Source organism: Eleutherodactylus coqui, chromosome 5 (genome assembly GCF_035609145.1).
Source record: "Eleutherodactylus coqui strain aEleCoq1 chromosome 5, aEleCoq1.hap1, whole genome shotgun sequence".
Lineage (NCBI taxonomy): Eukaryota > Metazoa > Chordata > Amphibia > Anura > Eleutherodactylidae > Eleutherodactylus > Eleutherodactylus coqui.
This window is the reverse complement of record NC_089841.1, coordinates 72430164-72454131: the sequence shown is the minus strand read 5'-3', so window position 1 is coordinate 72454131 and position 23968 is coordinate 72430164. Positions and strand designations below refer to the sequence as shown.

Genomic DNA, 23968 nt, shown 5'->3' with positions numbered 1-23968 from the left:
TCCGCGGTAAAATAGAACCTGCTGCGTTCTCTTTTCTGCGAGTGGATTACACAATTCCGACCCGCTAATGTGAGCGGAATTGTGTAATCCAATGCGATTGATCTGCGTATTACCGCGGATCAGACGCATGCGGAATCCGTAATTCCTATCCGGTCATGTGAGACCGGCCTAAGGTAGATCTCTACCTTTTTATCACGTGACCGGGGACCGCTCAACAAGGTCACTGCTCCAGGCTCTCGGCGACCGTTGGTCGCTGGGAGCAAGGAGATTTTAAGTTTCCTGGGCTCCCCGCCTCCTGCGCATGTGTCTGGTATTTTGCCGGCGGTCGCATGTGCAGAATCCGGGGAAGTTCAAGGATGAGGATCGCGTCGGGGTGCAAATACGGAGGCCTCCGGTAAAAAGTTTAATCTCCTCTCACCGATCGCATCGGTGAGGGGAGATGAAACTTCAAATTTTTTTTAAAACTTTTACGTGATCACCATTATCCATTGTATAACGGCGAACACGTGACCAGGAACCGCTCACCGCGGCCCCCCATGAAATCTCCAGGCTCTTGGCTCAGTTTTATAGCCAGGAGCAGGGAGATTTTCAATTATCCTGGCAATCCACGGCTTTTGGTTTGTTTTATATAGTTATTTGGTTTGTGCTATGAGGAACAGTTAAATGATCTGGGAATGTTTAGCTTGCAAAAAAGAAGGCTGAGAGGAGACTTAATAATTGTCTACAAATATCCAAAGGGCTGTCACAGTGCAGAGGGATCAGCCCTATTCTCATTTGCACAAGGAAAGATTGGAAGCAATGGGATGAAACTGAAAGGGAGGAGACACAGATTAGATATTAGAAAAAACATTCTGACAGTGAGGGTGATCAATGAGTGGAACAGGTTACCACAGGAGGTGGTGAGTTCTTCAATGAAAGTGTCTAAATAGAGGGTGGACAAATATCTGTCTGGGAGGATTTCGTGAATCCTGCACTGAGCAGGGGGTTGGACCCGATGACCCTGGAGGTCCCTTCCAACTCTACCATTCTGTGATGTGAATGGAGCAGCAGCACACCTCCATTCACCTGGGGACCATCCAGAACCCATTATCGGGATCTGTGGGGGTCCCTCTGATCCGTTATCCACTGTCCTATGGATAGAGGATAAACTTTTATTACTTGGCACAATCCCTTAAGCTTTCCGCCATATTCCCACTGGAAGGAAGTGATAGTGGGAAGTCGCTACAATATCTCTTGCAGTGGCTGGCTAAGGTACTTGGCCACTACTGCAATTCTAGTGAAGAAAGGATGGCAGGGCTGAATATAGGTCGACCATGAGCTCCTACCTAAAGTGACTGCTACATCGCAATGTTGCTTTAAAGATTGAAATAGATTAAAAAATTCAGTGTTCCAGCAAATTCCTATAAACCACCTACGTGTTCTGTGTGGTGGTCCTGCACACTAATGAGGTAGTAAAAACGCACAAGTGTGGAAGGGACCTCCTTGTGTTAAGTCGCCTCTCCAGCCAATTGCTTCCATGCAACCCAGCAAAGTGTTTTTTCCTTCCCAAAGCCTGCAGGGAGAGGAGACAGCAGCTTCTTCCATGACCGTATTATTTAGAGACATCTAAGAAGTAACATCTGGTTCTGTAATAGATTGCATGTCAGATAGGGAATTAGATGCAGACGTTCCTCAGTATTACTTCTGGTAATGATATAATGTTTGATGTATTTACAGGGAGCATCTGAGTTCATGCTGGCTTTTTTTTTTTTTTTTTTGTTGCAGAAGATCCTCTTCATTTTTATGGACCTAAGTCCTGTGGTTTTATACTGTACTTTGAGGTTAATATAATATTTTCACATTTGCTTCCGTTTTCTATTGCCAGCAATATTAAAATTACGGATCCATTTTGGTTTAGTTTTGTGAACTTGAAACTAAATCGCTGCAGTCTGCACTTTTTACTTCAGTTTTAAAAATGGAATGGCAACTGAAAACTGATCAAGGCATTGAAGGTTTTCAGTTTCAATACATGTCTACAGGCACAAACTGATGCTTTTTCATAGTAACATAGTATGTAAGGCCGAAAAAAGACATATGTCCATCCAGTTCAGCCTATTACCCCCCGCCCCCCCTCGAATGTTGATCCAGAAAAGGGCAAAAAAAACAACCAATGAGGTAGAAGCCAATTTTTCCTCTTCTTAGCGGAAAAAAATCTTCCCTGACTCCAATCTGGCAATCATAATAATCCCTGAATCACTGACCCTTTAAATCCTTAATCCTTTTCTTTCCGTTTAGTTGCTGCTACAAAGGGATAGCTACACTGAAACACAAAAAAAACCCCACAGCCACAGGCTTTGTTCCCACAAGTGTATATTGGCCGCTGTTTTCACGGCTGACGATATATGCTACGATCTGAGTAGTAAAAACTTGTGGATGGGTGCACAAATCTAACTTTTGTGCACCTGTTCAGTCCTGGCGCATATATGCCAAGGCCTCCATGCCGTTGCCTCTTCCCCTTCCCTCCCCCTCGCCGGCTCACCACCGCTCTCCTCTTCTCAAGCAGATTGCAATGGGAGGGGTGGGGGCAGAGCTAAGTGACACCCTGTCCCACCTCCTCCCATTGCTGGCTGCGGACAATGGGCGGTACGGGGCAGCACTTGGCTCCACCGCCTCCCATTGCAATCTGCCGGAGGGGAGGAGAGAAGAGGGCGGAAGTTTTGCAGTCACACTGCTAAACTCCCTCCCACCTCCCTTCTCCAGCCGCTGTCATTGGCTCCCATAGGAGCCCATGCAGCAGCTGACCTATTCCGGCCCAAAAGATAGTTCTAGGACTATCTTTTGGGCCCGACGTAAAAATTCCCAGCACTATATTTGCCGGCCGGGCGAATTTTACATTACTGGAATATGGCCATGTGATTTTATGCATTGGAATCCAATGCATCAGATCACAGCGTATATCTGCCGACCGTGAAAGCGATATACGCTCGTGGGAAAGGGGCCTTATTTCTAGAGCTATCAGAAAGGTCCGTGTTCCCTATTAGGGTACAACATGGGCTCACAATGCTTTCGCCTCTGGGAAAATTTTCACACTTCTGACAAATGCATCCCCACCCCCACAATTATATAAAATTCTACCCCCATGCCTCTATATTCGAGACAGACACCTGCCACATTGTGAAAATGCCACCCAGAGCTTTAGCCTCTTGTGCACCTTCATGCAGTTTTGCATCAAAGCAAGGCTTCACAAAAAAAAGCCTATAAATCCAAGACTTGCAGAGATCATACATTTCCCTCATATTTATTAGACATGCGCATATCGAAATGAAATCTCCATAAACTTGAATGAAGAAATACCCCTGGTTTTAGGATAAAATGCAAGGCTTTATTTCAGTCCCATTAAAAACAGCGTAGGAAAACAGATCCCCGGTATTCACGCTAGTTTACCAACGCGTTAAGAACTGATGTTAATCATCACACTAGAATTACATAATTAAGAACTTTTCAGTTCAAAACCTATTGGTAAAGTAGTGTGAGCACCTGGGGGGGGGGGGGGTGTTGGAATCTGTAATAAAGCCTTGGATTTTGTCCTAAAGCCAGAGCATTTCTTCACTGCGATGGAGCCAGCACTTCTCTGGACTTGTTTTCATTTATAGGGGTTTTCCAGGCATAAATACTATTGCTAACCTATCGATGAGACCTGCGCCTGCAGTTCCAAGCATCGGCCACTACACAGGTCGGAGCAGCAGCTTCCACTCCAACCTCTCTGGGTGATACTGCAGTTTATCCCAATGCATCTCAATGAAGCTGAGCTACCATACCAGACACTACCTGTGGGCAAGAGTGGTGCTGTTTCTAGGGGTAAAAAACTGATGGCTTTTTCGTTTTTATTTTATCAAGGACCTAGGGCAGCTGGTAGAGGTTTACGCCCTCTTAAAGGGGTTGTGAGGGATTAAAGTGGTTGTCCTACAGGGATTGACCCCAATTTTTGTTTTATATACACACCTGCTGGGCATCAGTAAGAACATATGTCGTATTACATGGTGCCTGTTCAAATGAACTGATGCCTAATATGTAATAAGTACATCACATCATATCATATCCTGTCCTCCATAGTGGAAACCAATCTCTGGTCTGGTTTAATACAATGGTGTCCTGAGCAGCAGACCCTTTCTGTATGATGTCTATGTACCCATCATATGGGAGAAGGTTGTTTTGTATAGAAAAAAAAAAACTTTAAAAAAACATGAATTGGTCCTCAACTTGTCGAGCTGTCAAAAGGTCAGATCTGCTTTTTCCAAGTTCCATCTGTACGGCAAGGTGATGATCCGTATGGCTGCAAAAACAATTGTCCCTGCTTTTTCATAGTCCTAAATGGAAAATTTACAGCATATGTAACTACTCTGTGTGTGTACTATAATATATGTGTATATGTGTGTATGTATATGTGTGTATGTGTATATATATATATATATATATATATATATATATATATATATATATATATATATATATATATATATATATATATTATAGTATGCAGACATGTTTTCCATTCACGAAAATGTACAGAGCATCTGAGAAGTGCTCTGGGAGTTATTTACACGCCATATAAGAGCTTGTGAGAGAGCTGGGTGATAATCAATATGGCCACCATTACTTCTCACAAAGGGACAGTCCTATTGTGTCCAATCACCTGTATGGTAATCGGCCTGTAAGCCAGCAGTTGCTGTGATGACGTACGTAGTGGTGTGTTGGTGGTCTATGCTGCAGGTATAATGGTGACTCTCCTCTCTGCAGGTTGTTCCAGTGTTATTGCACTTGCTTTGCGCCATCAGCAGTGTGCGGCTTTATATCCCCAAGGATCTCCGGCCTCTTGACAACAGGCAGAGCGTATTAAAGTCTATCCAGGTATGGCGACGTCTGACAATCCTTCATTGTACACTATTTTGTATACATGTGATATATTATGCTCTTTACCCGCTCCCATTTGGGTAAAGGCTGAGTTTTGGAGAATCAGAGCACAGCCCCTACCTACCTGCATGCCACAAACCTCTTACTCTGTCGCTGTACTTTAGGATCCTTTTATGGAGGCCCTTAAAGGGGTTTACCAGAAATTAGTTATCCTCTATCCGCAGGATAGGTAACAACTTGCTGATCGTGGTGTTCTCCCGTGTCCCTCTATTCTTGTCACTACAGGGATGCTTCTCCCACCCGCAGTGATGCCACAGCTATTGGCGCTCGCCAAGCATGTGCAGTCAGCTCTCCATTCATTTCAGTGGAGCTGATAAAGACCTGGTTGCTTGCTCAGCTATCTCTGCAGCCCCATTGAAAATGAATAGAGCAGTAGCGTGCTTGCTTGACTAAGTTTACATTCACATGAGCGGGAATTTAGTTTTGAGACGCACATAACGCTTTTGAATGAAGCTATATACTAGAGCCTTATTTATTTATTTTTTCCCCCCCTCACAGCAATGCTGTGAGGTAAAAATAAATCGCTGCATGTCCTATTGTGGTTTTTTTCCTTTTTTTTGCACCCCTCGGAACACATCGCCATTTGTTTTCAATGGGACATTCAAACCCATCGCATAGAAAACAATGAGAAACACTTGCCGATCCTGCAACGCATGTGAACCAAGCGCCAGGGGATTGGAAATTCTGAGAAGTGATATGAGGCATTTTTGTACATGGTCAACGAGCGTATTACCCGTGGATGCAACAACGCAATATCGTACCGGGTTTCCCGCTCTCACCTGTGTGAAGGTAGCCTCAGGCTCTGTTCATTATCCTCCTCTCTGTGTGGGGTATAGTAAGCACACAGTGAGTCGGACTGGAGACATGGGACCCTTGTTCTTGGGGTTAGTGTTGGTCTTGGTGGGGAGACCCCCACTGATCAGCAAGTTATTTCCTATCCTGTCGATGGGGGACAAATTGTATTTCTGGTACATACCTTTTTAATGAGCTTCGATCAACATAGCCGGTCCATTGGCGCTTTTTAGTGATACATTTAAATGCTGCAGTTATCGTATGGCGGTTCATCTGAACAAATGTTTTATCGTTTTGTTGTCATTCAGTCGCTGGGCACGTTTAGCCTATGCCGCGGTTAGGAATAAACCTTCGTACTACAGATCATAAGCCCGTATAAAGCATCCTGTTATGGCTGTAGTGCTTTAATAAAGAAGGCTATGTACAGCTGCAGGGAAGCCAATAACCTAACCAGTGTTTGATCCTTTTGCTGTTGTGAAGCTTTCGGCCATCTGTCAGGTCATGGGGGTGTTGTAGTGCCAGACCCTCTTATCAGCTGATTGTTGGAGGACCTGGCACACAGTTCCTGTGTATGTTATATATTTCCAGCATGCTCACTCTTGGGGGATGTATGCTGACGGGTAGCGTATACGATGCATATTTTATGCCGCAGGTTTGCATAGGGAAAATGCATGGCATATTGTAGTACAAGCCAGTTGATGAGATTTCAAAAAATGTCATTCACATTCTACAGAGAAAATCGACTTCATAAAGAGACCTGCAGTGCTGATTGTTAAGCCCAGCATGGCAGATTTCACCCCTTCACCCCCACATTTGAAGTCCAATGTAAATTTGCATGTAATGTATGCAGATTTCACTGCGGATTCATTGTGGATTTCCCATATGCCTTCTGGGTGGACCCTCGGTGAGTATTTGTGGCTTTGCGGACAGGGGTCCAAAATTTGACTCTTTTCTATTTGGCAAAAGCAATGGTTAGTTGTCTCGATCCGCTTTTACATTGTTTCTTTTTTATTTTCTTCTCCGCATACGTTGGTATTACAGTGGTTTCCCTAAAATACCTTTATGTATGTGGTCTTAACCACAAAAATGAGGCAGCACTTTTACAGTCCACGTTGGTTTCTTTGGTTGTAATTTAATGACAGTATTGGAATCGGTGGCGTTCATTCAGTAGTTGGAGACTTTGCAAGCAATTATCCAGTAATGACTGTATCATGGAGCGCTTCCAGTTCTGGGATCTCGCTGGCTCCGGCGGCTTGTATCGCTCTGTGCTATATGATCTGGTAGTAGTAGATCATTATTTAATCTGGGAACGGTATAATAATGCGTCCTAATTCTGAATGTAGAAAGTTTCCCCTAAAGTTGCAAAAAAAACCATGAGCTTGGATAGCAACAACTACGACTGCCACTTCCACCCAGCTTTTCCTTAATCCCTGCAGGGCGCATCTACCTTGCTGAGCCGCAGTATGAGGTTGGCGACACAATTTATATTCACGGAGACTGACAGCAAGAAGCCTCTTCTGTAAAGTTGACAGTCTTTACCGTCAGTAAGGATGCTATTGGATGTGCTGAGAATCACTTATGGGGATATTGCGATAGTTTGTCCCTATAAGCTGGCCATACATCTCCGAACTCATGCGGGGAAATGTACAGGTGATCAGCCGGCGTTTTAATGCAGCTGAAAGTCAACATTCAGCCGACAAATTGGTATTCACCGGATGATCGTTAGACCTTTTACCCAGTCCGGGGATTGGGTGAATGAGTGTTTTGGACTAACATTCATGCCTGGAAATGGAGCCATGTAAAAGGGCCTTGAAGGGGTAATAGGCGAGATAGGGAAACCAATGCCATAGCTACGGAAATTGTTGGGCGCTTAGTGCAGCGCTGCTTCCGAAGCACTCAGTTTAAAGTGACGGAAACAGCGCTGCACTAAGTGGTCAGAACAAAGCTTCCAGTTTTGGGGTTTTTTTTTCTTGGCCATGAAAAGCCCAGATGGGAATCCACCTTTTAAAATAACTTCAAGATTCCTTAATGGCACTTCTGCTTAGTTAGACATTTGTGCCAGGTGGCGATCTGGGTATCACTGTACTGTGAGGGGTATATTGATTGGCACCCAGCTTTCACAGAGACAGATATAGCTCTTTTAAGGGTTTTTTTTTTTTTGTTTCCTCCGTGTACCCGAACGTTCCTGCGAACACTCGGTTGCCTAATCGGGCTGTATGACATTTTGAAAGATCAGCCAACAAATGAGCAAACGCCTGTGTCATTTAGGAGAGCATGAAAGTAGTCGGCTGCCAGTCTCCCAGTGCAAACAGACGTGCAGCCGATCAACGACTGCTGTATGGGGATGAACGATCGTATTAACAATCTGTCATATTTGTTTACAAAGAGGAGAAATATTAACAGATGCTCGGTAAATAAACAGCTATTTGTAGAGACTGTGCCATCCATTCCTCCATGGCAGGTCCTCCCCTCGCTGTGTCTGGACATAACCATGCTGTGCAGGATGCCTCTATGCAGTGTGACTGCTCAGCACTTGGACTTTCAGGTTGTAGTTCCAAAGCTCAGTATATGCCCAGCTTTATTAGTTGGGGTTTTGTTGCTGGACAGATGTACAATAAGCACAAATGGAAGCTGAATTCCCATTCTTGGACTATATCGATCTACTTAGTCATGTTCACATCAGCATTGTGGCACTAGATTTTCCTGTTCTGTCGTAGAAATAGGTAAGCAGAATGGCAGCCGGGGTACAGATCCATTAAATGAATCCCATTGACTATAATGGCTTTCTTCAATCCTGCCGCCTGGCATTTTCCCAGACAAAATAGTGCAGCACGCCATACTATCTCATCCGGGATGCTTTATTTGTGGGGGTCTGGCTCTTCTGTCCTAGCTGTGTGCGTTGCGTTTTTCCATTTCCTTTTTTTCCTTTCTCGTCTTTGCTTAGTGGGCCTTGCTGTATATACTACAGAAATAATGGCGCTCCGTTTGCCCAAGGCTTCCGTAGTCAGAATGTGAGCCTAGTTTATATGGCTTTTATTACCATGGGAAAAGCTTTTACCCACGTTAGATAAGACGTCCTACATTACACCCCCCTTCCTCCTTCCGTTCTAGTTCCGCTTATAACTTTGCCGTGGGCCAAAAAAAATGACGTCTTATCTTCTTTCTGCTTCCACTTAGAGTCCTCTTACATGAGACGAATTCTCAGCTCAGCATAAAAAGTATTTCTATCGACGCTTGTGTAATTTCTCACACGGGTCGCAGACCAGCCGATGGGGACAAACGATCGTTGAGTATGGCGGTCATTTGTTCCCATAAGCCGGCCGTACAAGTCCTGGCTCGCACAAGGAGATGAAGGCCGATCAATGAGGATTTTTGTTTGCTCATTCGTTTGTTCTCTTAGATTGGGGCGGATTTGCATTGCTGAATCAGCGGCCGCCCCCGGGTTCCACAGCAAATGCATTCCATAACATGCTATGGAAAAGCAATTTTATTTTTTTAGTACAGGAGCTGAAATCCATTGCGGAAGGGTCGCGAGACCTGCGGCACCACCTAGCGACGGTGCGGGACAATCTGTACTGTGCATGTCCGATGGCTTGCCGGCCAGACCATCAGCCGTACAGAAGACCGCCTGCACACGAGAAGAGATGCCAGATACATGGGGTCCCCGGCCAGGCACAATCATGTGCAGCCGGTCTTACACCACTTCATTGCTAAGTGAACGGGCTCTCAGGAATGTTCAGGCCCAATAATGGGCCCATGTAAAAGGACTAATGCTGGGGCTCATTCACACGGGATTATTTAGTTTGGTTCCATGAAATACACTTTCATGGACTGAAACTCTGCATGTTTTTTTTTGTTTTTTTTTTGCGCTTGTTCAAAAAACACAAGAATGCCTCATTGATTTCACTCATAAATATGCATTTTTATTGCGGTTTAACTGCATATTTACGCACTTCCGTTGGCTTTAATGGCCTATTTTGGTCTGTAATATGAACCAAAATAGGACCTGCTGCGATTCGTTTTAACACGCATTAATGTGTCTGAATGCCCTAATGCAAATCACTGGGGCTTCAGCGCTCCGTATCACAAGTGTAATATGGAGCGTAAGTACGCCCATGTGAATGAGCCCTTAGAGCCATCCTGCAGGCTCTGCAAGGTAAGGTTCCTCTAGTGCGAACACTTGTTGATGTGACTGCAGTTTGAGTTACTTGTATTAAAGGGACTGTGGGAATCTCTGCTATCTAGTATACTGACTGCTAAGGGCCCACAGACTTGTTTTAGGTTCTTGATACTCAAAATGGAAGATAATGTCTTCTGTATACTTAAAACTCAATTGGAAGTGGGATCAAAGAAATTTGTCAGTTGTGTCAGATTTTTGAGTGATAATCGTTGTGTGCTTTTTACAGAGCAAGGTGATCGCTCAGACGTTGAGAGGGGGAGGCAGAAGACAAACGGGGTGTCCCCACTTGTCTTCTGCATCCGTCTGTTCTCAGCTTGGAGCGCCCGGCTGTTATACAGCCAAGCGCTCCGAGCGGGGGATGCAGAACACAGCTGGACCGCTCTGTTCTTCATACCCTGCCTGTCTTCGGGAGCGGGATACAGCTGAAGCAATAGTATTAGCTGTATCCTGCTGTGAATTCCTGATTAACTGATCTTTTAGCATGCTAAAAGATCAGCAACGGCTTAACGAAAGCTGCACGATGTCAGTGCAGTTAGACACGATTATCGCTCAAAAGATGGCTTCGAGCGATTTTTGAGCGAATATCGTTCTCTAAATCAGCCTTAACGAACGTCGCTTGTTTGCTTTTACACAAAGCACTTATTGCTCATTTGTTTGCTGAGATATCATTCTAAGGGGAATCTTAAAGCAAATTTGTTTTGCAAGTTGTTCAAATACAAACGACTGACTTTACACCAATAAACAGCGACTATTTATTTATTTATTTTTAGTCGAGCTGATGATCTACTATCGACTAGCTAGCGAGTTATCGCTTATCACGCTGTTGGTGGCCGGGTTTGTACTGAACGGCTATCATTTGCATTTGCTTTCTCGGGAGGTTATAGCCTGTGTATAGCCGCCCTTGCCCAGTATGATGAGCACTTACCACTCTTCTGCTGATCGCTTTGCAGGAGGTACAGAAGCGCTTCCCTGATGGTGTGCCCTTGCTGGATCCCATTGATGATATGGGGATTAAGGATCCCGGACTTAAGAAGGTGGTTCAGAAGACCGAAGCCTTTGAACACAGGATGTATTCCCACGCGCTCAATAATGATCCTAATCTGGAGTCCTTATACAAGCTGTGCGAGAAGAAAGCCCAGGTAAGAGCTCCGCAGTGCCTCCATGTGAGACGCTGGTTGGACTTGTATAGCGCAATTTTATTTATTTTTAAATACCTGTTTTTTTGACTGGCAGATTGCAGTGGATATACGAACAGCAAGGCGGGAACTGAAGAAAGCTCGCACAGTGTTGCAAATGGATGAGTTGAAGTGCAGGAAGCGCCTGCTGAGGCGCATGGGTTTTGCTTCCTCCTCTGATGTTATAGAGATGAAGGGACGAGTGGCCTGTGAAATTAGCAGGTGATTCTCTTTAGCAGGATGTTCACAAGTTTTGAGTGTTTGTTCCTGATTTTTGACTATGGCAATAATGGTTTAAAGGGATTTTACATTGCTTTAGGGTATACTGCCAAGGGTTTAGAGGGATTCCCCAGGACCTCCATCGATGCAGGAGAGTGTCAGATACTACAGCTCAGCCAATGTGGATGAGCTACAGGATCGGACATGTTGGCAGGGACACAAGTTGGGGCTGCGGCATTAATGTCCCTTCATTCTGCTGAACATTGGGTATCCCGCTGGTGGGAATTCCACCAGTCACACACGTGTGATCTCCAAGAAAACCCCTTTATGGACTTCACAATACATAAAGCATCCCTATGTAAACATGAGCACGAGGCCATAAAGTTTCTCATAAGCCCCTTACTGAGTAACATGTCCAGTTCCTTCACTCAGAGGCATGGAGGTGCCATATTGGCCTTCTGCTATATACCTGGGCACAGCGATGGTTCAAGAAAAGTGTTTGGGAGTCTGAAAAAGTCATAATGGATGATTACAATAGAAACTAGTAGTCTTTTTATACCAGTGTGCTTCTTTAAAGAAACGCTAAAAAATCAATGCACAAAAGGGAAAAACATGTCCCTCTTAATTTCCTCCTGCTATTTTGTCTAATACTACAATCGAAACTGAGGAATAACGAAATCCTCTGTTCCAGGGTATTGGCCATGTCCCCCTTCTCCTCCTCGCTGTCCCGTGTGTGACTGTAAGGCCGGATTTTTACTGTGGAATATGCGGTCGGCGTCCGCAGCAAATAGCATGCCTTGATAAGTATGTAAAATCGCCTTTTCCTTCACACACGCAAAAACGAATGGTGTGTTCCGCGAGCGGAGGAAAAATTTCAGCATACTCTATTTTGCTGCGGACTTTGTGCGGACATCCTCCATTGAAGTCAATGGAAGCCAGCTAACCCGCAGCCCATTTGCAAATGACATTGCGGGTACCTGCATTATCGCCTAGCAACGGCGTGGGAAAAACTATATATATATATAATATATAATCTCTCTCTCTGTACTGTGCATGACAGACAGTCAACGTCCGTGGTCATCTGTCTGCAGTAGAACAAAAAGATTGTGCCACTCCTTTGACAAAACCGCGCCAAACCTTCACCCGCCATAAACTAAGCAGATCAGCAGACAAACCATGGGGGCAACAATATTTTCTTGTTTACTTCTGTCATTTTATTTCTAGGTTTCATGTTTCTTTAAAGTATAAACCCGGGCAGATCTGCTCTGTATAAGGTGTATTTTACCTGTTCTGCACAGGGTGTTTCAGAACATTTTGAGGTCTTCCCTTCAGTAAACCTGATCTTTGTGTGTTGCAGTGCTGACGAGCTGCTCCTCACCGAAATGATGTTTAATGGACTCTTTAATGACCTGACGGCAGAACAAGCGACCTCCCTGCTCAGCTGCCTCGTGTTTCAGGAGAACGTAAGTTTGGGTTCCCGGCCTCCGCTCTTGTGGAGTTGTTTGTTTGCTGGAGCCGGCTTCTTATTGTTTGCTTCTAGTGAGATGAATTGGTAGCGGATTTCATGTACTTTTCACTAAGCTCTGATAAATACTGTGTAATTGCTATGTATGCTCCGTGGGAGAGGGGATCATACGTGTGCCATCTCGCAGCTGTTGGCGCTTATTCTAGACATCCACTTTAAAGCATTTTATGCTCGACTTTAAAGAAACTCCTCTAATGTTTCAATCTCTATTAGAGGGATTGTCTGGCATAGGAAACCCATTTTAGCCAGGATTCAGCTACAGAGAACCTCTCTCATTCTGGAGGACCCGGGTTGCCCTTGCATTATACACACAGACCGTTGATTTTCATGTAAACTGTGTAATGCCTTTTTTCCCCCTGTGGTGGCGCTTCAGGAAAATTGAGCAGTTGGTTCTGGCAGTTTTCCCTCCAGAATACAGCCAATCACTGGAAGTTCCAGCAGCAGACTCCTTATAATTGGGTTATTGCCTTTATTAGTTTGGGGCTGTATCTGCACGGGCTAGAAAACATCGCTCATATGAAAGAATCCACTGGAAACCACGGGCTTCACATTGGAACAATGATTTTGTTGCAAGGTTTTGTAGCCCTTGCGGATGCAGCCTTAGGCCCATTTCACACGGGCTACAAAATCGCATGATGCACCATCGCTACAAAATGCATGTATGTGAAGCTGATGGTTTCCAGTGGGTTCTTTCCCATGAGATGTTTCATAGCCTGAAAGAACCTATTGGAAACCACTGGCTGCACGTACATGTGTTTTGTAGCGATGCTGCATCATGCGATTTGTAGCTTGTGTGAAATGGGCCTTAAATGGCTGTTTTCGGCTATTCAGAGCAGATTAAACCTTAGGCCTGGCTCACACGAACTGGTTGGATTCCGGCTGAGAGCCCAACCGGTGACTCTGCGTACCTGAATATTCCTGTATTGCAGATTAACACGCAGTGCAGTTTTTTTTGGGGGGGGGAAATTTTTTTTCTTTTCTGCGCTGTTGCTGTGGAATATGCAATTCATATCCTTGAGTGCGAGCGAAAGTTGATTTTTACATGCCTTTCAATGATTCTCCGCACAAGCGCCGATCACGGATATAGGAATATATAGGAATCTGCCCATGTTAAACCGGCCTTACAGCTTCAGACCAATAAAGCTGGAAGTGTATACAATTCTAGTTTTTGTTATTGTGCTTCAAGCAAGCCTTGGAAAATTGGTTTTGACAGGCAATATGCCTTTTTGCTGACGTCACTAATGGGCTTTAAACCTAAACCTGCCCATACATCTTTTTAAGGCGATGGCTTCTGACAGCTAGGCTCCTGCTCTAAATGGCAGCAGTGGTGAAAGCTCAGATCCTGGCAGCTAAACCCCTTACATGCCACAATCAATAGCTGCTGTAAGCAGATTGGGGGACTCTTCAAGTCCCCTTGAGGGGCTAAAAAAAGTGTCATAAAATTGAATATTTTAAAAAGTTTAAATAATGAAAATTCCCAAACCCTCATATGGCTATGGCTTTTGCAATGCAACAATAAGAGTTGCTTGGTCCTTTAGGCACAAATTATAGGCACATTACTAAGGGGTTAAAATCTCCCGCACTGCATTCTAATAGCATCTGAATGGTCCCGATCATCCTGCTGCCCATATTTCACTCCACAACCGGCCCCTTTCTGGCTTGGGAACGTGGATGATGTCTCATACATCATCCACAGGACAACAGAAATCTCGCACATGTGCTCCTCAACGGAGCCAAATGATGAGTGCATGTGCGAGATTTCTGTTGGCCTACAGATGATGTTGGAGCCCTGACCCACAGAGGCAGTGTTATGGGGCGAAGCGTGGGCATCTGAGCTCATCCCCTGGACCTTTGGCATGTAGCGTGGCAAATTTTAAGACTATTTGTAAAGGCATGTTTGATTTAGGCACTATAGCAAAACTAAGATTTGGAAACCCCTCTGCTTCATTGGTCTTCAGTGGTAAGTGGTTTAAACTACCAGACTACTGACAGATTCCCTTTTTTCCTTTAGTGAAAGTGAATAAAGATGAGCTGCAATACCGGATATAGCCTTTGGACACGAGGGGTGCTGTTTCTAGCAAAATCCTTTAAAGTTCTATTTTAAAATTCCGCTAACCAGTCTCTCATATCCACCTCCGCCAATGCAGGTTGACTGTCAATATGCTGAACTCCAATAGAGGCTTTGTTATTTAGCACTACATCCCCTTCTCCACATAACCAGGCAAATGTGCAGCTCAAGTCTGAAGGGAAGCCAGCGGAAGCCGCGGTCAGTCGCTTGTCGCTCCTCTCTCATAGGAACAGATGTAGCAGCTGAAGCTTTGCCTTACTTGTAGTCCGCACAGATACAAAGCCCCACAAGCACTGTGACTATATAGTAATTACAGCCCGGGCTCCTGGTAGCCATGTGAGCATGCAGAGAAAACAAGACCTCCTCGCTGATCACGTATCGCACCGTCCAGCTGGGGTCCGGGGGCATTTTCTCATTAAGTGCTGTTTGTACAGCTGTTCTTCCAGAGGAAGTTGCTGTGCTATAGAAGTATATGGGTGAGGAGGGATGCCCAGACTGACATATAGTGCTTTTAATGGGAAATGCAATCGGTGGGATGGTCTCCATAACACATGAAACTGTTATTACAGACTTTTTAGATATTGGATGGCTATCAAAAATAATACATATTATTATTCTTTTCTGACGGTGTTGTTGCATCCAACACTAGATGTGTGAGAGGTGTCTGGCAGCTGCTCGGCTCCTCCATAGCTTATAGCATCCTGGAGTTTCCCATTTTAATTATTTATTAGGACGCCTATCAGATATTGCAGTCTGCTGGTGACTAAGTTGGATCTTCTTACTCCTACGTGATCAGCAGCACTGTCCGCTACTAATCTAGCGGTTTCAGGGCGCATATCCGTGTGCCCAAATTACAGGCCGCCTCCACTTTAGTCCATATTCTGTATAGGGGGCCTCATCACTGGGCCGCTCTGTGGTATGATACAGGCTTGGTCATAAAGGGAGGAACTGCAGATCTTAGAAATAACTTTCTGTATATTCCCCTAACTAGTATATGTGCCAGTGCACCAGCTGTCTGCTTCTTAGGACCTAACCGCTCTGCATAAGGTGTCGGGGTGCGCATAGTGGAAATGCTGTGGATTTTGCAGCAGGGAGATTGCAGCATTTTGGCTACACCTGAAAATACGTGCAAGTCCTCCTTCATAGTAACACCACACTGCAATTATAATTTATTTTTTTGCATTGGTTATAAGCTGGAGCATGATGTGCCATCTACGATCAGCATTGGTATGCTGTCCCTGTTTACTATGAAAGGACTTGGCCATACTTGAGAGGAGTAGAGAGTGGAATTAGTCCATAAAGACAATCACTTAAACCTTTTCAATCCACTGTCTGACGTCTTAAGACATTATGATTTAAGGCTGTACAGCTCCCATGTTGGAAGACGTCCGTCAGGGTTCTCTTACTGTATATTGCCAGCCTCTCTGCTGTCAGAGCCTATCCAACGTGTCACCTCATGCAGTACTGGCTTTAGCCAGCAGATAGTGCTCTTGTATTACGGCAGAAAAAGAGTAAGCCCCCTAGGAAAACCAAGATACAAATTGGATTGGAAGGGGTTAAACATTCTCAATGACTCTTGATTCAGATGTTTACTAGAAGAGTCAAAAACTCAATATGCTCGCTTTCACAGAAACCTTTTAATTGCTTTAGTGCTTTCAAGGGTGCGTTCACATGAGCTGGTTTGAATATGGTAAACCCCACCCTAAAAATACATTGTCTAAACCACTGTTAAGAAGCCTCAAACTCCTTGAGTAATTGCATCACATCTCTATCCGCGCCCAGTCTGCCAGAATGTCACCACCTCCTGGTCTCAGTACCAGATGGGCTAAAATCCAGCACCTGTAACCCCTCGCTGCTCCTCTCTCTTACACATGCATAGTGAATTGAGCAGTACACACCGTTTGGCTTCACCAGCGCCTTGCGAGACAGACGAGGACATAAGATCACAAGGCGCAAGCACGGGACTTCACCGCAGCTAGCACTGACATTGGGACCTGAGGAAGCGACAGTCTGTAGGAGTTGGTGCCGATAGAGCTGTGACACAGTGACTTGGGGAGCTTGCAATACCATGCAGATGACTTGAAACTTAAATTTTTGTGCCCTGTAGTCAATTGTCAAAGTAAGACTTTGGGCTAACACTTCATTTGATTTGGCCAAAGACATGCCAGTAGAGCATTCAGCATGTGTGAAAGAACTGTGGCGGCGGTTGAATGCCCCAAATCCTAGATGACTGGTTCCCTTTAAGAGCATGACTACACAGGGTTTGTTTGTAGTCTGTTACCATGGAGACACATGGATCTGTATTGGAGGTGTTGAAACAGTAGTCTATCTTTAATCAAAACTATTTGCAAAACTGTCCAATTTTTTTTTGAAGATACTTTAGAACAATAGGGAAAAATTTCTCCTTGTAAACTTCGAACCTTGCATCCAAAACCAGAATTTTGGGTTGATTTTTCACTTCTCCATATTTGTAGTGGATTATTTCTTTCTTCTCTCCTTGTTTTTTTTAGTCCAGCGAAATGCCCAAACTAACGGAACAACTAGCAGGACCTCTCCGACAGATGCAGGTAATCAATCAACTATAGAACATTAAAAGGTCATTTTGTAGCATTGCCTCTGACATCCGCTTCACGCTGAGCCTAAAGTACATTGTGTTTTGACTTAAGGTGACTTGTATGCAGATTAGCTTTTTGCTATTGCATTGATTAGCATATCTGTGTCCGTGTCTACTCTGCTATACAATATTATCTGTCTATGAGAGGAGAGCAATAGTTGTTCAATTAGTAGGATGTAAAGGTGATTGATTGTAATCATGTGGACAGGAAACAGCCCGGCGGATTGCAAAGGTCTCAGCAGAAGCCAAGTTAGAAGTTGATGAGGAGACGTATTTAAGTTCCTTCCGCCCTAATCTCATGGATGTCGTCTACACGTGGACCAACGGGGCAACGTTCGGTCAGATTTGTAAAATGACAGACGTTTTTGAAGGTAAGAGTATATATAGAACCAATGTGTGCCGTTAGACCTGCGGAACACGGATTTCAATGAATTCAGCATAATGGGGCAAAATTTAAGCACCCATAATATAGCCGCAAAACACACATTCCCTGAGGTTCAAGTGGATCGGCGATCAGTGTTTGATCGGTAGGCGTCTAGTATCTATCTTATACCTATGCAGTTTACTACTTTTTTGAAGTATTAAACCATTCCGAATTGTAGACCCTTACTGGTGAAACATCCCAAGGATATGCTATCCATGTTGTGCTCGAAAAACTCCTTTTAATAACACAACCCAAGAATCCTAGAATGGTAGAGTTGGAAGGGACCTTCAGGGTCATCTGGTCCAACCCCCTGCTCAATGCAGGATCACTAAATCATCCCAGACAGATGGCCCGTGGCAACCTGTTCCACTCATTGATCACCCTAACTGTCAGGTTTTTTTTCTGATCTGTCTCCTCCCTTTCAGTTTCATCCCATTGCTTCTAGTCGTCTTGTGCAAATGAGAATAGGGCTGATCCCTCTGCACTGTGACAGCCCTTCAGATATTTGTAGACAGCTATTAAGTCTCCTCTCAGCCTTTTTTGTAAGCTAAACCTTCCCAGCTCCTTTAGCCGTTCCTCATACAACATGATTTGTAGACCGCTCACCATCTTGGTAACTTCTTTACTTGCTCCAGTTTGTCAATGTCTTTTTTGAAGCTGGGTGCCTAGAACTGCACATGGTATTCCAGATGAGGTCTGACTAAGGAAGAGTAGAGGGGGATAATTACCTTGTGTGATCAGCCCAGAATTGTTTGCCTTTTTTGCTGCTGCATCACATTGTTGACTCCTGTTCAGTCTGTGATCTCTTAGTATACCCAAGTCTTTTTCACATGTGCTGCTAGCAGAATTCCTCCCATTCTAATATGTGCTTTTTTTTTCTTGCCCAGATGTAGGGCTTTGGTATTTAATAAGGAGAAATGCATTCTGTTAGTTGCCACCACTTTTCGAGCTTTTCTAGATCTTTTTGAATCCTCTCTTCTCTAGTATTAGCTATCCCTCCTAGCTTTGTGTCATCGGCAAATGTGATCAGTTTTCCCTCGATCCTTTCCACCAAAAATAACAATAACTACTAATAGTCGGTCACTGGTACAGAAGATAGAGGAAGTTGATCTCTCCTGTAGAAGAAGACTCTCCAGTAATGAACGTTGTGCTGCAGGGGTCAGAACAAGCTATCTGTAACATACATACACACTCCACATGCTTTTATGACCTTATTGATATGGCTCTCATACTAAAGGAGGTTTCAAATGAGGTGACAGCCTCCACTTTGCTACTTTCATAGATCTTACATTGGGTATAGTTTTTTTGCCGCCAAGACCATTTTCACACTATTTCTCCTTACTCATATATTTTCTGAAAGGAGATACATTGTACATGAAGTACTAGGTGGCGTTACCACAATCATGGGCGCTTTCTTGCAGTTTTGTATAAAATTGTAACATGTAAGAAATGCATATAAAATCATGTTTTGGGTTAAAAGTCTAACCCCAGCTGAGACTTATATATGTCTATAAAAGTGAAAGCCCTCACTGACTGACTGACTCGCCACTGATTTCTCTAACTTCCTAGTCTCGTACAAACATGAAATTTGGCAGGAGCATTCTTTAGGTCCTAAATAGGAAAAGTAAAGGTGTCACGACTCGATTATTCAATGCTAATTGCAAAAATAAGTGCGCCCTATGTAGTGTAACTTCCTGGTGTTGTACAAGCAGGAAATTTGGCGGGAGCATTCCTTAGGTTCTAAATGAGAATGGGAGGGGTGGCGCATTCTGCAGAGGCACATCGGTACATGCAGCCTGAGGAGAATCTAATGCTCCTCTGTGTATACATATTTTATTCCTCGGTTCCTCTAAAGTAACCATGACTTCATAAAAATTTCTGTGCAAACAGGTAAACGCCTGCATCAAATTAACTTGGGCAAAGCCGGGTATATCAGCTAGTAACACATAAAAGTACAAGATGTACACCTTTCATACATGCCCCTTATGCTTATTTCTGCATGTCCGTAACGTCACATATCCATTAGAATTAAAGTGTTCACCATCTTCTGAATCCTAGAGACTTTGGTTTGTTTGCATAACTAAGTCAACAGATTTTCAGATTACGTAGGGAATACATGGAACTGCTTATCTTCTGTTACTCCTTTGGTAGAATTAAGGAACCCCCATGTGAATGTGATCGAGGGTGCATATCGTCTCTCATTGGCAAGAGAGGTAACAAAGTAGGGAAATTGATGTAGCCCGCTGTCTTGAGATCATAGTTGACTGTTATCTTTCCTTTTATCCTTACATTCAGTCACTTGCACCTCCCAAAAACATCTCCAGAATTGACTGTTTTTCATACTGTGGATACATGAAAAACTCAAACTGTTGCCTTGATGTATTCATGTCTTGACTACTGTAACTAGTCTTGCCTTCGCTAAACTCTTCCCTCTCCAATCAATCCTGAATGCAAGAGCCAGACTTCTGTTTTTCTCCAACCGCTACATCGATGCCTCCACCCTGCGTCGGTCACTGCACTGGTTGCCCGTCCACTATGGAATAGATGTCTACCATCCTACCAGTCCCCTCCATTCTGCTAATGATCTTCCACCAAGATTCGCCATAATCCGAAAGCTAAGATTTTGGGCATACTATTATACCAAGATCCGATCCCTATACTGTAGCTGCGACAAGCCTGTAAAGTCATGACCTGTTACTTGTGTCCTTGGCACTGACAAAGCCAACTGCAAAGATTTGTGTTTGATGATGCTGGAAAATATTGCATGTCTATTAGCAAAACATTTTCCTCTAATAATAATTATGTAAAGTGGATTTCCTTAAAACTTCTAAGTGCTTTGATGAATTTTCTTCCGTCATCTGCGACTCCCACGGCTCTGCGTAGTTCATTGCACTTACATGGTCAAAAGTTAATGGCTGTTTTTCAGCTGACCTCGTGCTTTATGCTGGAAGTCTCCTTTTATTTTGACATGTCTTCTGAAGTTCTCGGCATGACTTCTTTGTGCCGTAATGACTTTTACAGTAGGCTGTAGAAACAGGAGTGCTTGCCATGTCCCACACACTGCGGCTCTGTTCCTTTTAGGCTTTTAATGTTGTTCCCTGCTGCCGAAAAGCAGATGTCTTCACACAACCGATTAGTCATTCATTGAGATTCATAGGGCCGTATGCTAATTGTGACTGAGAAACTCGGGCCCCCGTCGGTGTACTGCCCTATGGCCACGGGCCCTGCACGCTCTGTCCTAGTCTCATCCTTGGCAACAGACGAGAATAGGACATGCAACAATTATTCCCATATCCCCCTAGGGCTGTCATATGCCTTTTTATAGATGTGTCTATACACAGAATGAGGAAGAGGTACCCACAAAACATGCAACCCTTGTTTGGTAGATATACTGTATTTTTCACACTACAAGATGCGCCTGACTACCGGACGCACCCAGATTTTAGACAACAGAAGGCGAGCGGAAATATTTTCATGCTTATTAAAATTTACGTGATTTAAAAAAGTGGAGAGATTGACCTCACTAGCTTTGATCTTCTGGCGCAATGGCAGGCAGTGGGTTTGGAGGGGGTTCTTAAGGACAGGACACTTCAAACAGAGAAGTTAGAATGGTGAATTAAACATGTTGCTCGAGATGAAGAAGAAAGAAGCTTAAAGGGATCTTATGGGGAGGTCTGCTAGTGAGAACTATGAAAACTCTGTAAACTAATAACCTACAGCATGTGAAATGGCCTTTAGTCCAGGCAGACCTCCAAGGTAGACGTGTGTGTGGTGTGGGGGGGCAACCATTTGAAACAGCAGCTCCTTAGGTTATCCCGCTCAAAGAGAATTTGGGGCTGCATGAGGCTGGCCTGCTGATGGGCCGGGGATGGGGGTATCGGATGGTACACTGAGGGCTCACCCCTAAAATGCAGCAGGAGGAATCCGAAGGGGTAGGTTAACTTCAGGTAGATGATTCTTTGCTGGCTGCTAGTGACGGAAATGTTGGGTGGTGCTTTAATAATAAATGGAGTGCCAATAAAGCAAGATGCCAGTCAGGTGCAAGTTGCGAAGGCAGTTGTGGTTTCCTGTGCCAGGAAAAAAGCAAAATGAACACTCTACCCAAACAATAAGGAAGTGGTCAGGAAGGTCTGGCGCTGTCATCCCACCCCATTTGGAGTATAAGATGCAGGAACTTTTTAACAAGATTTTTTTACTTGCTAAAAAGTGAGTCTTGACTCGTTGACTAGTCCAAACGCACAGTTTGTGTGAATATAATTTATGGCTATACTGTAGAGCAGTTCCCTATACAGACCAGTTTAATAACCCCTGATTTACTGCAATACTTACTAAAACCTGGAGCTTTTCTTTTTAGGTAGTATTATTCGGTGCATGAGACGTCTGGAAGAATTACTGCGTCAAATGTGTCAAGCAGCTAAAGCCATCGGAAATACAGAACTGGAAAACAAATTTGCAGAAGGTAAGTGCACAGTGAGATGCTGCAGCTGGAGAACTTACGAGGCACCCATACTACTGCAGATGCATAATGAGGCTTTCAGTCACTGGGAAATTGCTGTTTGCATCGATAATGGTATTTGGATAAAAGGTTAGGCAAGCAGTGACTTGTTGGCACCTACAGTGTTTCGCCGAAAATAAGGGCCCATTTACACACAATGATTATCGCTCAAAAGACCGAATTTGAGTGATAATTGTTACATGTAAACGCGGGGATCGTGCACTTTTCGTCTGAATGTTGATTACAAAGTAAATTAAAACTCCATCATTCAGCCGAAGAAATAAAGCATGCTGTGTTCTCTGCTGGCGCCTGGAGATTACATTGTATTCTGCTGGCAGCCCTCACGAGAACAATACAGCTGTTTGTCACATGCTTGGCTCTGCAAACGGCTTCTGGAGGCCCTTTAATATCCATTAACACTTTCACATGCAAATGATGATGATAGTGTCCATGAACACTTTATGCAAAACATTGCTAAAACTTTCAATCCTTTGAAAGATTATTTTTGCATGTAAACGGGCCTTTAGACCTATCCTGATGTTTCAGGGAGGCTTGACATATAAGCCCTACCCTGAAAATAAGCCCTTTTTTTACATTTCATTATAAAAAAATAAAAAAAAAGCAATAGGAATACATTACTCAGCAGGCTTGTTCCAGGACCTTACTGCTGCTTTTCAGATCCTAGCGCGATTCCCACAGTCCTCGCCTGCCCGCACAGAATCGCTTCCTGGTTACAGGATACATAAATCCTGCCTCCACAATGCAATGGCTGTGATTGGCTGAATAGCACTCTAAGGACCAATCAGTGCAGCACTCGAAAAACCAATCACAGCCATCGCTTTGTGGAGGCAGGATTTTTGAATTGGCTGAGCCGTGGCACTGAAAGAACCAATTGCTGTGTCATCATGCCGTGAAGGCAGGATTTATGAATCCTGTAACCAGGAAGTGATCCTGTGTGGGCAGCTGAGGACTGCAGGAACCCTGTTGAGGCTCTGGAAAGCAACAGGCAGGACCTAGACCAAACCTATTGGGTAAGTAAAATAAGACATTCCCTGAAAATAAAGCACTTGTGCCTCTTTTGGAACCAAAAAAAAAGACCCTGTCTAATTTTGGGGGAAACGCTGTAGTGCAGACGTCATCCAGCTCCTTCTGTGAAGTCAGAGGGAATTTGCCATCTAGTTCCATGACAATTGCACTACCATTCATGTGTAGGTCGTGTAGAAGGGTCCTGGTGCCCAGGTACTGTCTGTGCACAAACGCTTGTTCAAATTCTCCCAATCCCATCTATTTTATTTTTTTAATAACCGTAATCATTCAGTATAAACGGTCGATGCATGATTTGTTTGGTTTCTTGTTTGTCCACTTTTATAGAGGCATAATAATAATTGTTGGTGTGTTGTTGCATGTGAGCCGCCATCATTTAGTCATTCACAGTTTATCAGTCTGTATAAACATACTCTGTCATTGTTTGCTCATGCAAACAATTTATGGCTCTGTGTAAAAGGAGCCTTATCTGTACACCTAAC

General features: G+C 44.0%; 1 protein-coding gene across 1 annotated transcript in view; it reads left to right on the top strand.

Moving 5' to 3' along the window:
• The window catches only part of MTREX (Mtr4 exosome RNA helicase), a 93735-nt gene that overhangs the window by 65349 nt on the left and 4418 nt on the right, over positions 1-23968 (top strand). Inside the window, exons 20-26 of the mRNA XM_066602717.1 lie at positions 4777-4887; positions 10873-11061; positions 11156-11319; positions 12674-12779; positions 17420-17476; positions 17732-17894; positions 22302-22406. Coding sequence (XP_066458814.1) covers positions 4777-4887; positions 10873-11061; positions 11156-11319; positions 12674-12779; positions 17420-17476; positions 17732-17894; positions 22302-22406 — 895 coding nt within the window. The remainder of the gene's footprint in view (positions 1-4776; positions 4888-10872; positions 11062-11155; positions 11320-12673; positions 12780-17419; positions 17477-17731; positions 17895-22301; positions 22407-23968) is intronic.